Here is a 13571-nt window from a genome sequence, read left to right on the forward strand (position 1 = left end):
GCTGCACAGACCAAAGTCTCGGAACGTATCCCTGCTAGATCAGGGGAACGCAAACTTTAGCTGCTGCGCCCCCCTGCCTTCCCTCCTCTGGTGCTCGCGCCCCCCGCCCCCCCTCACCTTGATGCGGAATCAAATGACGCCGTGAGTTCATGTGACCCGCAGCGTCATGTGACACCGCGTTGCTATGGAAACGCGGCGTGAAATGTCACGTCACACGACCCTGCGGCGTTATTTGACGCCTCATTGCCATGGAGAAGAGTCCTGACGTCAGCAGAGTAAAGGTAAGTTGATGCTGCAGAGGCCTCACACGATCCCTCTGCATTTCATTGAAATGCCTTGGGGAAAAGCGCAGTGCCTCTGCAAACGCCCACGCGCCCCAGAAAAATCTCACGCCCCCCACTTTGCGCACCTCTGCGCTAGATCATCCTGGATGGCCCTTCGCTGACTAACTTAACATGCCAAAGACGGAGCACCTCAAACTTCCTCCAAGCCGGGCCCTACTGCCTCCTTTTCCCATTACTGTTGGCAGCACTATCATACACCCAGTATCACAATCCCGCTGCTCCGCTGTCACATTTGACTCCTCCCTCACATTCTCCTCTCAAATTCACAATGTAGCTAAAACCGGTCACTTTTACTTGCGCAACATTGCAAAAAAACGCCCTTTCCTGTGTTGATCTACTGCTAAAACGTTAATGCAGGCCCTCATTCTCTCCCGTCTCGACTATTGTAACCTTCTACTGCCCGGCCTTCCTGCCTCTCACCTGTCTCCCCTACAATCTATCCTAAACACTGCTGCTAAAATCGCTTTACTCTCCTAAATCTGTCTCGGCTCGTTTCCTGTGAAATACCTCTCCTGGCTTCCTATTAAATCCTGTATTACTTAAAAAATTATTCTGCTCTCTTTAAAAGCTATACACTCTTCTGCAGCTACTTACATCTCTGCCCTAAACGGGCGATGCTCGCCTCTTGCATTCTGCTCAAGGATGTCGCCTGTCTACCTCTTCGGTTCCAGGGCCCTCTCTCATCTAAAACCTCTCTCTTCCTGACACATACCTCCGGATTGCCCTTCCTCTCAATATCCGACAAGCACCCTCTCTATCCACCTATAAGGCCTGTCTTAAAACACCTCTTTAAATTAAGCTTTTGGGTAGCTCTGTTGGCTAATACTATACATCTCATACGCACGGACCATGACCCCTTGCAGACGCACTTACCAAAACACCCTCCTACTGTCTCTAAGTTCTCCCTACTTACTACTTAGATTGCACGCTCTTTGGGGTAGGGACACCTTTTCCAAAGGTCTACTTTTAAATATGAAGCGTTTATTCCCATGATGTCTCCTATTAATATGTCACATGTATTACTGCTGTAAAGTACCACGTGCAAATAAAGATATACATAAAAGCAATGAGTAAGGGGTTTTGTAGTTACCTCAAGTTACCAAACTTTTAAGCGTCAGGGTGACACTATTGCATTGAAGGGGTTACAACACACTAACTTATGCATAAAGGGTTATGAATACATTTCCTGGAATCAACTCCAGAGCAGAGACTATCACAGTGAGGGATATATGCACCCTACTGTGATGAGATCTAACCACAAGCAGAATATTGTTAAAATAATTACATGGCCCCCTACGACTAATGAACCATCAAGAACACCTTGTTAAAGAAGAAAGAACAACCACTCTAGATGAAGGTACAATATTGGCAGTTACGTGCATAATTCATTGTTACAGGCACCAAGACTGAGTGGCACATGGGCAGAAAAGGGATATGGGAGACAAAAAAACATCTGCCAAGCCCCGAAATATAATGAATGTTTAGCCCTGACGTTTCATGGGATACAAACGCATACACGAGTGACAAAATTCCTTTTCAACACCACACAGAGAAAACATACACCGAGCAGAGAAAATTGTTATCTATCTTGCAGTAATTTCCTTTTCCTAGAGAGACCACCCATGGCAGTGCGTACCAGCGGGTTGTTCTACCTCATAGCTAAGATAGGACAGGAAACTTCTACCTGTGGGAAGACCATAAACCGCTCCACTTCATCAACTCAGGTAATCAGGTGATACCACAGCTGAAATCCATCATCTAGATATATTAATACTGTACCAACAAGAACAAGTATATTGAGGGGATTGGTGCGCACTGCCATGGATGAACCACCCAAAGGAACTACCACGGAGATCCAAATCCAAGCCTTCTAGTAGGAATTCTAAAATTACGGGAACCGGCAGCTCTAAACAATCCATGTTCTGGTGCTCACACCAAACATAAAAGTGTTACCAAATTCGACAAAAATGTGAACACAAATTTTCCTTGCTGCCATTAAGGTCTGTATGACCGCTCAATCTTCAAGTCGTCAAACCCGCAAAACGCTTGGATTGGGTTGCTGTACTGGGCCCTAGGACAGGAGACATGGCAACACCGGCAGTTGCCATGGCTCGTCTGCTAGCATGTTGATTAGTTGACAGAAACCAGGGTCCGTGGCCAGGGTGCGTGCATGGCCAGTCTGGAACGATTGCTACTACCTCTGCCTTCTCCGGTCTTATCTTCCAGGAGTACCCTCTGTATCCGGAGAATTGGTGGAAATACATAAGCCAGTCGGAAATTCCATGGGAAGGAGAAGACATCCACATAGGCCCGTTCTGGGTGAAAAAACTCTCAAAAAGAATCTCTTCAGCTTTGTTTCCTGCTGCTGTCATGTGACCTTTCGCTGTGCAATCCCCTCGTTTCCACCAGCTGAAGATAGTATTTGCAGGGACCATTCTTCTGGGTTAAGAGTACTTTGGCTCAGAAAAATCGACGTGCACATTTTCTTTCCCTACAATATGGATTGCTGTGAGATCTACCAGATGTTGCTCTGCCCAAATAAGAACAGGGGATATTGCTTACAGAAGAGCAAGACTTATTGTTCCTCCATGTATCCTTAGGTAGGTTACCATGGTTCAACCAAATTTTTAGCTTGTTTCCTTCTATCTGCAAAAAAAATAAAATTACGCAACGTCTCCATTATTGCTCTCAATCTAGAATATTTGCCAGAACCTCGTGACACCTAACAGGCCATTTTCCCTGGACTAACTCGGTATCAAGTTGGGCAACCAAGCCTGTGACACTTGGATCACTCATGAGCAAGAGCCAGGCCTACTCCTGTAGAAGATAACCTCTTTTTAGTTTCTTGCCCTGTTCCCACCATATTAGAGACTCCTTTACCCTCTTTAGTAGGGAGATTGACTGGAGTAGATTTCCTGCACTGCTGTAGAAATGTTGCTGGAAAATTCTCATATGCAATCTTGTCCACTTCACCACCTGAATGTTTGCTGAAGTAGTGTCTGTCAGGGTTCTGCTCGCCACAAACCAGGGTCGGACCGCGAGGCTGAGGTGGGGTTGTAAAAGCACCGACCTGAGACCGCGCAGGCTGATCCGGATTGCGCAGTTCGTTGTCATACGTAGCAGAATCAGGAAAGGAGAAGACAGCGTCGTCGTTGTACAAGCCAGGGTCAGGACAGGAGACATCAGGATAAACATTGTTCAGGCAAGAGTTCGGCAACAGGTAGTCAGGAGAGCCCCGCTTCAGCTTAGGAGCGCGGGGTTGGCCTTTGCGCGAGCGACGACCATGGCCCATGGTACTGGTCACAGGAGATGGTAGGCAGACCAGAGTAGCACACCGCTTTGCTGCACGGGTGCACCAGTGCTACAGCGCAAGAGTCCTGAGCGGCTGGGGAATCCTCTGTAACAGCGCAGGAACCAGGACACAGCCTCTCTAGATTAGGGAAAGAGTAGGCCCCAGGAACCAGGAAGCTGGAGATACACAGGGAAACCTCCGCTTCAGAGCAGGAGTCCAGGAGACTGAAGGAAGCAGGGACGAAACATCCGCTTCAGTGCAGGAATCCAGGAGGCTGAAGGAAGCAGGGACGAAACATCCGCTTCAGTGCAGGAGAACAGGAAGCTGAAGGACGCAGGACAAAACCTCCGTATCAGCATAGGAGAACAAGCGGCTTGAAGGGAACTGAAGGACGCAGGGCGGAACCTGGTATCAGCATAGGAGAACAAGCGAGAGCTTGTGGCAAAACAGTAGTGACATCCAGTTAGGACTATGCTCGGCAGGGAGCATTATGGGAAGACAGTACTTAAAGGCCAGCGGGCCAATAACCCGGCGGGGGTGTGAAGGTACTGCTCCTAATGAGTGAATGCAAGTATAGGTTGCAGTGAAAGGCTGCACAGCTGCAGTAGATACCAGAGGGAGTGTATATTGCTTTGGTGAGTGAATCCAGGCTGCAGCAAACCTCAGGAGAGCTGTTCCAGAACTGCACCGGTCTGCAAGGTAAGGCAACCAGTAAACCGTGGAGCGGATTCCTTACAGTACCCCCCCCTTCACGCGAGACCTCCGGGCGAACATGAGCACTCATAGAGTTGGAGGACCGGGAATTGTTGCTGAACCGTCTAGGATTGGGGTTAGAGTCGTGCTCCAGAGACTCATGATTAGTCCTTAGTGTACCCCCACCCCCCGGTGAGAACTGTGGCCAGACAGGACCATCCATGGGCCTTGGGGACATTGAGTTGTTCCTAAAATTCTTTAGGTAGAAAGGGCATCCGTAAACGAGCAGTTCTTTGGTGAGTACAGTTCTAGGATATGAGATTGATGGAAGAAACATCCTTGGTACATGGCTCGCCTCGCAAAATGTCTTGGAAATCCAGGGCTGTGAAGAACCAGAGAGTTCCAGAGCAGAAACGGTAGAAGAACCCCCACTGAAAGCCCAGTCTTTAATAAAGGAACCTGAATCTAGGATCAGCGGCCCTGATAGTTGATCGAATACACCAGGAGGAACTTTGTAACAGAAAAAGTCTTGGCTGACCACTGCATGTTGGAATTTGCGAGGAATTTTTCCTCTAGAAGGCTCCCAGGTAATGGTTAGTAAGGGTATAGGCTGGTTGGAAGCATCTCCCGGTATTGGTATGGAAGGTGACAAGGCAAGCAGTAAACCAGGCATAGGGACCGAAATCTTGGGATACGTACAGAGTATTTCCAACTAAGAGGAAATAACAGGGGCAACCGAAAATTCCGAGGGACAAAACCATGGTTTAGCAGGAGCAGAGAAGCAAACAACAGTAGAGCACTTTAATAATGGTAAATCTTCATTGGGAGATAGTATTGTCAGTGAATCAGGAATAGTCCTTGGGATTTTCAAATCAGTAGCTTGAGAAAAAGGCAGAGCCAGGGTAGTGGTGGGAGGGAAGCTAACATCAGAAGCTGAAGTCTGTACCTCAGTGACAGGGACCTGAGAATCAACCAGCAGCAAGTATGAACTATGAAAACTCTTAATGACAGGCACCTTAGGAGTACAAGAAGTCCTCTCTAAAACTGCAATGGCCCTAACCACAGGGGTACCTAACCTGACAAAAACATGAATAGGTGTGTTTTCTAGTGCAAAATCTCTGATCACAGGACTCCTAACCGATAGTGAGGGTGTCTGGGTTTGATTAGAGAAAAAATCAGATGTAAAGATAAGTAAATTAGAAACAATTACTGAGGTTCTAGATTTGCTGGACATATGAGAAAAAATACCCTTTAAAACAGGAGCTTTAATTTCCTCCCAGAGTAACCCCATGTTTGCTGGGGCATATTTAGACACAGTACTGAGGGACTGGGTTTCAGCAAAGGCAGGACAGCTAAAAAGCTCAGATTTAAACCCCAGGACTTGTAATATATGCATGGTGTCCTCAGACAGTACTAAGGGAGTGACCACAGATATGCTGATCCCTGGAGAATTAGCCTGGAGAGAGAAATCAGGGGGACCCCCAGACAGGATACTCATTGTAGAAAGAGCTTCAGAATCAGAAGGAGAATCATTACCTCTCAGAGTCTCAAAACTAGTAAGACACAATTCAGCGAAAAGGGAAACAGTGTGCAAGCTTTTTACTAATCTATATGAAAAAGCGTCACTTTTGGGAGAAAACCGTGCGTCAGCAAACATTCCTGGGAACACAATATGAACCCCAGGAGGGACATACAGACTACTGTATGCCTTTAACCCTAAGCTTAAAGAGGAGGAGAACTCAGACAGTACACGGGGGTTAATCATAACTGTACTGGTCTCTGAAGTAGGTATTTGGTAAGGAATGTCTAGGAAACCAGAAATTACTGCAGACTCCATAATGTGGGAACTATGCGCTGAAGCAGGGATCACCGCTATGTGGGCGACAGGCTGGTTCAGTGAAATACCCGGGAGAAGGAACTCTGCGACCAAGCTTAGGGAAAAACCTGACTCCTGAATACATTTATCAGGAACCAGAACTTTAGCCGAAGTCTCCGGAGACGAAACTGCGGAAACTTGAGCTGAAGCAGGGGATTTATAGCAAAGAATATCTAAGGACTCCGTACGGTTATGGGAATCCCTCAATGCAACCTCTGCTGTCTGACTTGTGGACTCATTCTCTGAGGCTAAAACGAAGGCATTAACTTGGAGGCAGCAAGAGTTTACAGGGGTTAATGCAGACAATGCCTGAGAGTAAAACATAGGTAATCTTCTCTCTGTATTAGGAGAGACCAGGAATCTCTCCTCTGGAGCTAGGGGCCGTGACCATGGCTGACAGAGAACAGGGATTTACCAAGGGAAACTCAGAGAGCTGCCCCACAGAGGTTAATACAGAAATGACCCTGGGAACAGAACTTAGGGATTCCTTCTCTGACGGGGAAAGCGCACAGGACTGCCTAGCAGAGGTTAAAGCTGGAAAACCCTCAAGACCTGGAGTGACAGATTCGGAGTTAGAAATATGGGAACTAAGGGACTTATTCTCTGATAGTAGAACCTTAGTGTTGGTTAGTGAAACATATGTATTCTCCAGGGGAACCTCACAGGACTGATCGGCAGGGGTTAAAGCTGGAAAACCCTCAAGACCTAGAGAAAGGGCTTCTGAGCTAGAAATAGGAGAACTAATGAACCTATTCTCTGATACTAGAACATTAGTGTTGGGTAGAGAAACATATGTATCCTCCAGGGGAACCTCACAGGACTGATCGGCAGGGGTTAACGTAAACCTATCATTGGTGTCAGGGAACCCGGGCATACAATCAGAGCTAGGGACTGTGGCAATTACTACGCTGGGAGATATTGGTAATGGTTCCGTTGGGTCATCTCCTGGAGAGGGAGATACGTCTCCCGGTTTAGCGACAGGACTGGCAGCCGAGGGAAACCGCAAAAAGGATGGCGTTAGAGGCCAAAAGACGATCCTGTTTTAACAAGTGATCATCCAATACGCAGGAAAGTATATGCAGCGTCTCGTGAGCGAAAGCCACCATGACGGAAGGGTCCGGGAGTACCAAAGGAATGTCCAAAGATAAAGCCAGGGCATTGAGTGTATTACAGGCGTTGACCAGTTCCACAGGGCTCACCTCATCCCCAGCAAAGGGGGAATCAGGGGAGAAAGCACTGTTTGCAATGGCCAAAACACTGGCCAGATACTGTTTTAAGTCTCTGAGGCAGCAAGCCTTACCAACCAGATCATTACGGCATTTCTTTTGCAAGGGAGTTAAGCCCTCCGACATAAACGGATCTTCCATCAGGGGTATTATATCGCACAAAAAATAATCATTCTCAAACTGGGACTGGTCTACAGACCGGGACAGGTTTTCAAGAAAAAACTTACCAACCCACACCTCAGCGGGGTCCGAGTTTGTGTGGCCGAGCATACTGTCAGGGTTCTGCTCGCCACAAACCAGGGTCGGACCACGAGGCTGAGGTGGGGTTGTAAAAGCACCGACCTGAGACCGCGCAGGCTGATCCGGATTGCGCAGTTCGTTGTCATACGTAGCAGAATCAGGAAAGGAGAAGACAGCGTCGTCGTTGTATAAGCCAGGGTCAGGACAGGAGACATCAGGATAAACATTGTTCAGGCAAGAGTTCGGCAACAGGTAGTCAGGAGAGCCCCGCTTCAGCTTAGGAGCGCGGGGTTGGCCTCTGCGCGAGCGACGACCATGGCCCATGGTACTGGTCACAGGAGATGGTAGGCAGACCAGAGTAGCACACCGCTTTGCTGCACGGGTGCACCAGTGCTACAGCGCAAGAGTCCTGAGCGGCTGGGGAATCCTCTGTAACAGCGCAGGAACCAGGACACGGCCTCTCTAGATTAGGGAAAGAGTAGGCCCCAGGAACCAGGAAGCTGGAGATACACAGGGAAACCTCCGCTTCAGAGCAGGAGTCCAGGAGACTGAAGGAAGCAGGGACGAAACATCCGCTTCAGTGCAGGAATCCAGGAGGCTGAAGGAAGCAGGGACGAAACATCCGCTTCAGTGCAGGAGAACAGGAAGCTGAAGGACGCAGGACGGAACCTCCGTATCAGCATAGAAGAACAAGCGGCTTGAAGGAAGCTGAAGGACGCAGGGCGGAACCTGGTATCAGCATAGGAGAACAAGCGAGAGCTTGTGGCAAAACAGTAGTGACATCCAGTTAGGACTATGCTCGGCAGGGAGCATTATGGGAAGACAGTACTTAAAGGCCAGCGGGCCAATCCCCGGCGGGGGTGTGAAGGTACTGCTCCTAATGAGTGAATGCAAGTATAGGTTGCAGTGAAAGGCTGCACAGCTGCAGTAGATACCAGAGGGAGTGTATACAGCTGCAGTAGATACCAGAGGGAGTGTATAGTGAATCCAGGCTGCAGCAAACCTCAGGAGAGCTGTTCCAGAACTGCACCGGTCTGCAAGGTAAGGCAACCAGTAAACCGTGGAGCGGATTCCTTACAGTGTCTAATAGTTTAATTCATTGCCGAGCTTGCAACAGGTCGCTGGCTCTGGCCGCTTTGACCATATCCTTTAGGTTCTCTCTTGTGGTAGGGAAGAAAAATTGTGGCTCGCAGTGTATTGAACTGTACTCATAAAAACTTTAAGTTGTGTTTTGGGATCAGCAGACATTTTTCGAAGTTGACTAGCCAACCGTGTAACGACAGGAAATCCAGTACTCTTGCTAAGGCCTCGGGCATGGTCAGCGCGGCTGAGGCGCGCTGGTACTTACCAGTGAGCCCCTACAGCCACAATGAGAGCGGCTTTAGTAGGGGCTCGCCTACGCTTACGCAAGCGCTTGCGTAAGCGTAGGTCTTTGGGAAATTTGAAAATCAAGCGCTTGCCGGAGCGCAGGGCCGGTCACGTGAGTGGTTCGCCCAATGAGGGCGTACCAGCTCCGTGACGTCACTGGCCCGCCCGCCGACACGCCTTTGGACGGTGCGCTGTCTAAGGCCAGGGAAAGCACCCGCTTTCCCTGAGCCTCAGCGTGCCAGCAAGAACCTTGGCCGAGGCCTAAGAGTTGGAGCAACTGGGGCATGTCCTGTGTTTTTATTAGAACATTGACAAGATAATTAAAAATCTGAACTCCCTCTTTCCTTAGCTCGGCCACGAGTGTTACTACTACTACCTTTGTGTAGGTTCTTGGGTAAGTAGCGAAGCCAAAAACAAGTGCTATAAACAGATTCCACGACACTGCAGCAGAGCCTGCTGCCCATATGGGTTGTTGGTGCAGATACTGGCGGCAGGGGAGAGGAGGACTCACGCGAGTACCTGCTTCCGCCCAGTCTTCCTGCAGTAGTTGGAGCTGCGTACCTCAGCGGTCTCTTGCAACACAGCTGTTACCTCGCCTCCACAGACAGGCACCTCCTTGGAGCTTGGGACATCCGAGCTTCAGGAGGGAGAAAGAAGCAATAACGCCTCTGGCTCGACTACCTAAAGCAGTCAGGTATGTCCCGTCGTCTTACAAACAACAAACGTTGCCTCAGCTAAATAGGACAGAATAAAATACTACCTGGGGAGGAGAGGTGAAACTCTTAATGGTCCTGCCACAGGTAGAAGTTTTCTGTCCTATCTCAGCTATGGAGTGGAGCTTAACCCATTGGTACCCACTGCCATGGGGACAACCAGGCAATTTTGCAAGAAACAAACAAACTTGTTACAAGAACACTAGAGATCTCTCTTAAGCATGCTTACGTTTATGAAAAAAAATTGCAAGGTTGCTGTAATCTGTGACTTTGTAGTTAACAATTAAATAATATATCCGATCATAGTGCAGACACTATTCTGATATCCTCCATAAGGCTATCTTTACTTCACACATCATGAAGAACGATTTTGTGAATGACAACTAATTGCAATATAATTTGTAGCATGGAAGTTTTGGACTTGGAGCACCGACCTCCTACCTCTGGTCTCATTTGCTTATCTCTGCAGGGCAGCATCTGCCTTTGCCTTATGTCCTGATCATTTACATCCTGCTCTTATCCCCACTGTTTGCCCTTTATTTCCATGTACTGACAGTTTGTAAAGTGTTGCACAAACGGTTAGCTAAGCAAATACAATGATTCATACGCACAAGACATGCGCACACTTCCGGTGAAACGGTCTTCTACAAATGTCACACATTTAATGTTTTTTAAAGGCGAGGGCAGCACAACATTGTGAAACAAGTAGACCCCTTTGTGATTGTGAAACTTTAGGGGGATTCTGTCAAGTTGACGCACTGCACCATCATTTAAAGTGCTTCATTCGTTTGACATTGTGGTGTGCAGGGCAAACACGCTATTTTGGGGAACCCAGCTTTTTGTCTGCACTTATATGTACTCTTTGCTATACAATGGTTGTGTCCTCCTTCCCACATTGTACTGCGCTGTAAAATATGTTTGCACCATACAAATAAAAGATAATAATAGTGCACAAGGGAAGCAGGGCATACATTAAATCTACATTCCAAACTTTTGGCACAGTTGAGGTTACTCAACAATGTTCCCTTAACCCATCTTTAACTCCAGTTAGGTTTGATATTAGTGGTTATATTTGTTATTTTCACTCAATAACCAAATTGCCTCCATGCAGACATTGCATGCCTCTGGAAATAAACACATTAATACATGGTCTAGAAAAGAAAAATGCTGTATCGAACTTGCCTTATTTATCATTCCCAGGCAAACTTACCTACATGGTAAAGAATTGGAAACCATTCACCTGTGTGATAGGTAAGTCTTTGCTAATGAGGTGGTAATCACTTTGAATTATGCTCTATGGCAGTGGTTTTCAACCATTTTTATAGTTTGGGAACCTCAGATTTCGATTTTGAAATTGTGGGGAACCCCACCTCGCGCCCCCCACCCCCAATAAACCAGTCTCCCCCTCCACGCCTCTCTCTCCCTCACACACTGCCCCTTGTGTGCGTATACACCACACACACAGTCCCACGTGCTCTCTCCCACTTACACACAGTCCCGCGCGCTCTCCCAATTACCCGCTCGCTCTCTCCCACTTACCCGCGCGCTCTCTCCCACTTACCTGCGCGCTCTCTCCCACACGTAGTGTTGCCACAAGGGGCATTTGCAGGAGACGAGTTAAAATATTTCCACACACACTCCCTGTCTACATTTCATGTGTTACTGGCCAAGGAAATTCTCGAAAAGCCCATCCCAAATAAAATTGCTCTGCCCTGCGTCTAACCGAGAAAGCGGCTGCACCACGTCCACAGTTATTGGATTTTCTGCTTGAAATAAACAGTAGCAAATTCAAAAAGGCCATTTCAGGAGAAGCAGAGGGGAAAACCATGGGAAACCCTTTTGCAGCGCCATTTTGCTTTGGGGCTCTCTGTAGCAGCTGTCTCCAGAACAGACGAGGCAGAGGGGTACAGTGACATCCGTACACTGCCATCATTGTAATAAAACATTTAGTGCACTATACTTGGGGCCTTCAACTCCTCCACCCAGGGCACTAATCACCCCAAAATGTCATGTTCTTAGAGAGATTATTACTTGATTTCTACTTACCAGGCTTCGATATTGACCGTGAAACAATTTTGAAGAGCGGCTAAGTATTGACTGGGAACCGATGGAATCGAAGGACTTAATCCGGTGAGAAGAAGTACGAGCGCACACAGAATCACTTCCCAAACCGATATCTAGAAGAATCCGATCACAGAGGAAAACAGGTTACGTAGGAATTAAAGGTGGCACAGGAAAGGATACTGCTACACTGGAGGTTTATCCGGTACCTACAGTATTCTTCAGTTCCTATGTTGCTTTGAGCAAGGAACAAAATAGCGAGAGTGTACTTCATATCAGCAGAGTACAGTCGTCATCTTTAACAATGAAGAAAACAGCTTTCAAACTTAAAGTCAACCATAGGGAACTGCAACCTCAGATGTCAAAGTAATGCATTTGACCATTTTCTGTTTGCAAGAATGTCTTTTTTTGCCAACACAAATCACAATTATAAAATTAACTAGCACAGTGATAGTCAGGAGCAACTAAAAAGGATACATTGAAAGGGCCTCTCTTAAAAGATTAAAAGCCCAAACATAAAAATCAGGCACCAGGCTGAAGTTACCCATCACTGGTGTAAAAGCACAATGCTCACATTGTAGTGCAGTACATAGTCAACAAGGACCAATCTTCAATGTGTACACAACATTAATGGCGTCCATCCAGGCTGCGCATCCACCCACATGGTGTTCACTATCCAGCTACTGTCTCTGTACATTCTTCCTACCAACCAATTAGATTGTAAGCTCTTCGGAGCAGGGACTCCTCTTCCTAGATGTTACTTTTATGTCTGGAGCACTTCTCCCCTTTATGTGTTATTTATATGATTATCACGTATATTACCGCTGTGAAGCGCTATGTACATTAGCGCTATGTACATTAATGGCGCTATATAAATAAAGACATACATACATACAAAACGTACATTACAGCACGTTATAACAGGGAAACCGCTGTACAGCATTAGACATTTCGATAAAGGGCATTTAAACAACAAAGAAGAACAGTGTTGATGTGTTATTACATGAAGAAAGGTCCCAGTTTGAGGACCAAGATACCAGTTGCATTCCAGCTATAGTATATTACTTAAAAACAATTACACACTTGTGTGTAAGCCTGGTCAAGTGGTCCTGTATTTGTGTGCGCGCATTGTATGATATATATAGATAGATTAAAAAACACACACACACACAGAGATATATACAGCATATTGTAAGGTTATGGCACAGACTGTACTTATAAATATAAAATACAATCCTATCCTGAAGCGCATACAATCTAATGCTTTCGAAGCTGAGGCACAAAGATATATGGGGACTTCCCCAGTCACTAGAGGTGCATGTCCACGTGGGTCTCCCAGATCTCAGTAATTCACGCAATAACATCCTCCCTCTTGCTTTACCAATATGGAACATAAGTAATACACAGCTAAGAAGAGGTTAAACCTGCAAGTGCTCTGTAAGACAGATAACACAGCCAGTGTTTTCCAAGGAAGGAGATGAACAGGATGTCCGTTCTCCGCAGACAAGCCGCCCTGATTTGCGTGCTCATTGTTTAGCGCTACATGTTACAGGAGGAAGCAGCTGGAAGGAGACACTGCAAAAGGCACAGTCACCAGAACATGTCAGACAATGTGTATTGGGAGATTTCTGGGTAAAACAAAACCTGCAATAGTGCAAGTGGACTTTGTCTTGGGAACGGTGAATCAAACAATATTGGACACGTGCAACCTAGAACATGTAGGTGCTAAACACAAAAGAGGGTGTGATTGGTTACGAC

General features: G+C 47.0%; 1 protein-coding gene across 2 annotated transcripts in view; it reads right to left on the reverse strand.

Moving 5' to 3' along the window:
* The window catches only part of ARHGEF7 (Rho guanine nucleotide exchange factor 7), a 184315-nt gene that overhangs the window by 112466 nt on the left and 58278 nt on the right, over positions 1–13571 (reverse strand). For both annotated transcript variants that reach the window (XM_075590690.1, XM_075590691.1), the window contains exon 4: positions 11799–11929. In XM_075590690.1, the coding sequence (XP_075446805.1) occupies positions 11799–11929 (131 nt within the window). The remainder of the gene's footprint in view (positions 1–11798; positions 11930–13571) is intronic.

Source organism: Ascaphus truei, chromosome 3 (assembly GCF_040206685.1).
Source record: "Ascaphus truei isolate aAscTru1 chromosome 3, aAscTru1.hap1, whole genome shotgun sequence".
Classification (NCBI taxonomy): domain Eukaryota; kingdom Metazoa; phylum Chordata; class Amphibia; order Anura; family Ascaphidae; genus Ascaphus; species Ascaphus truei.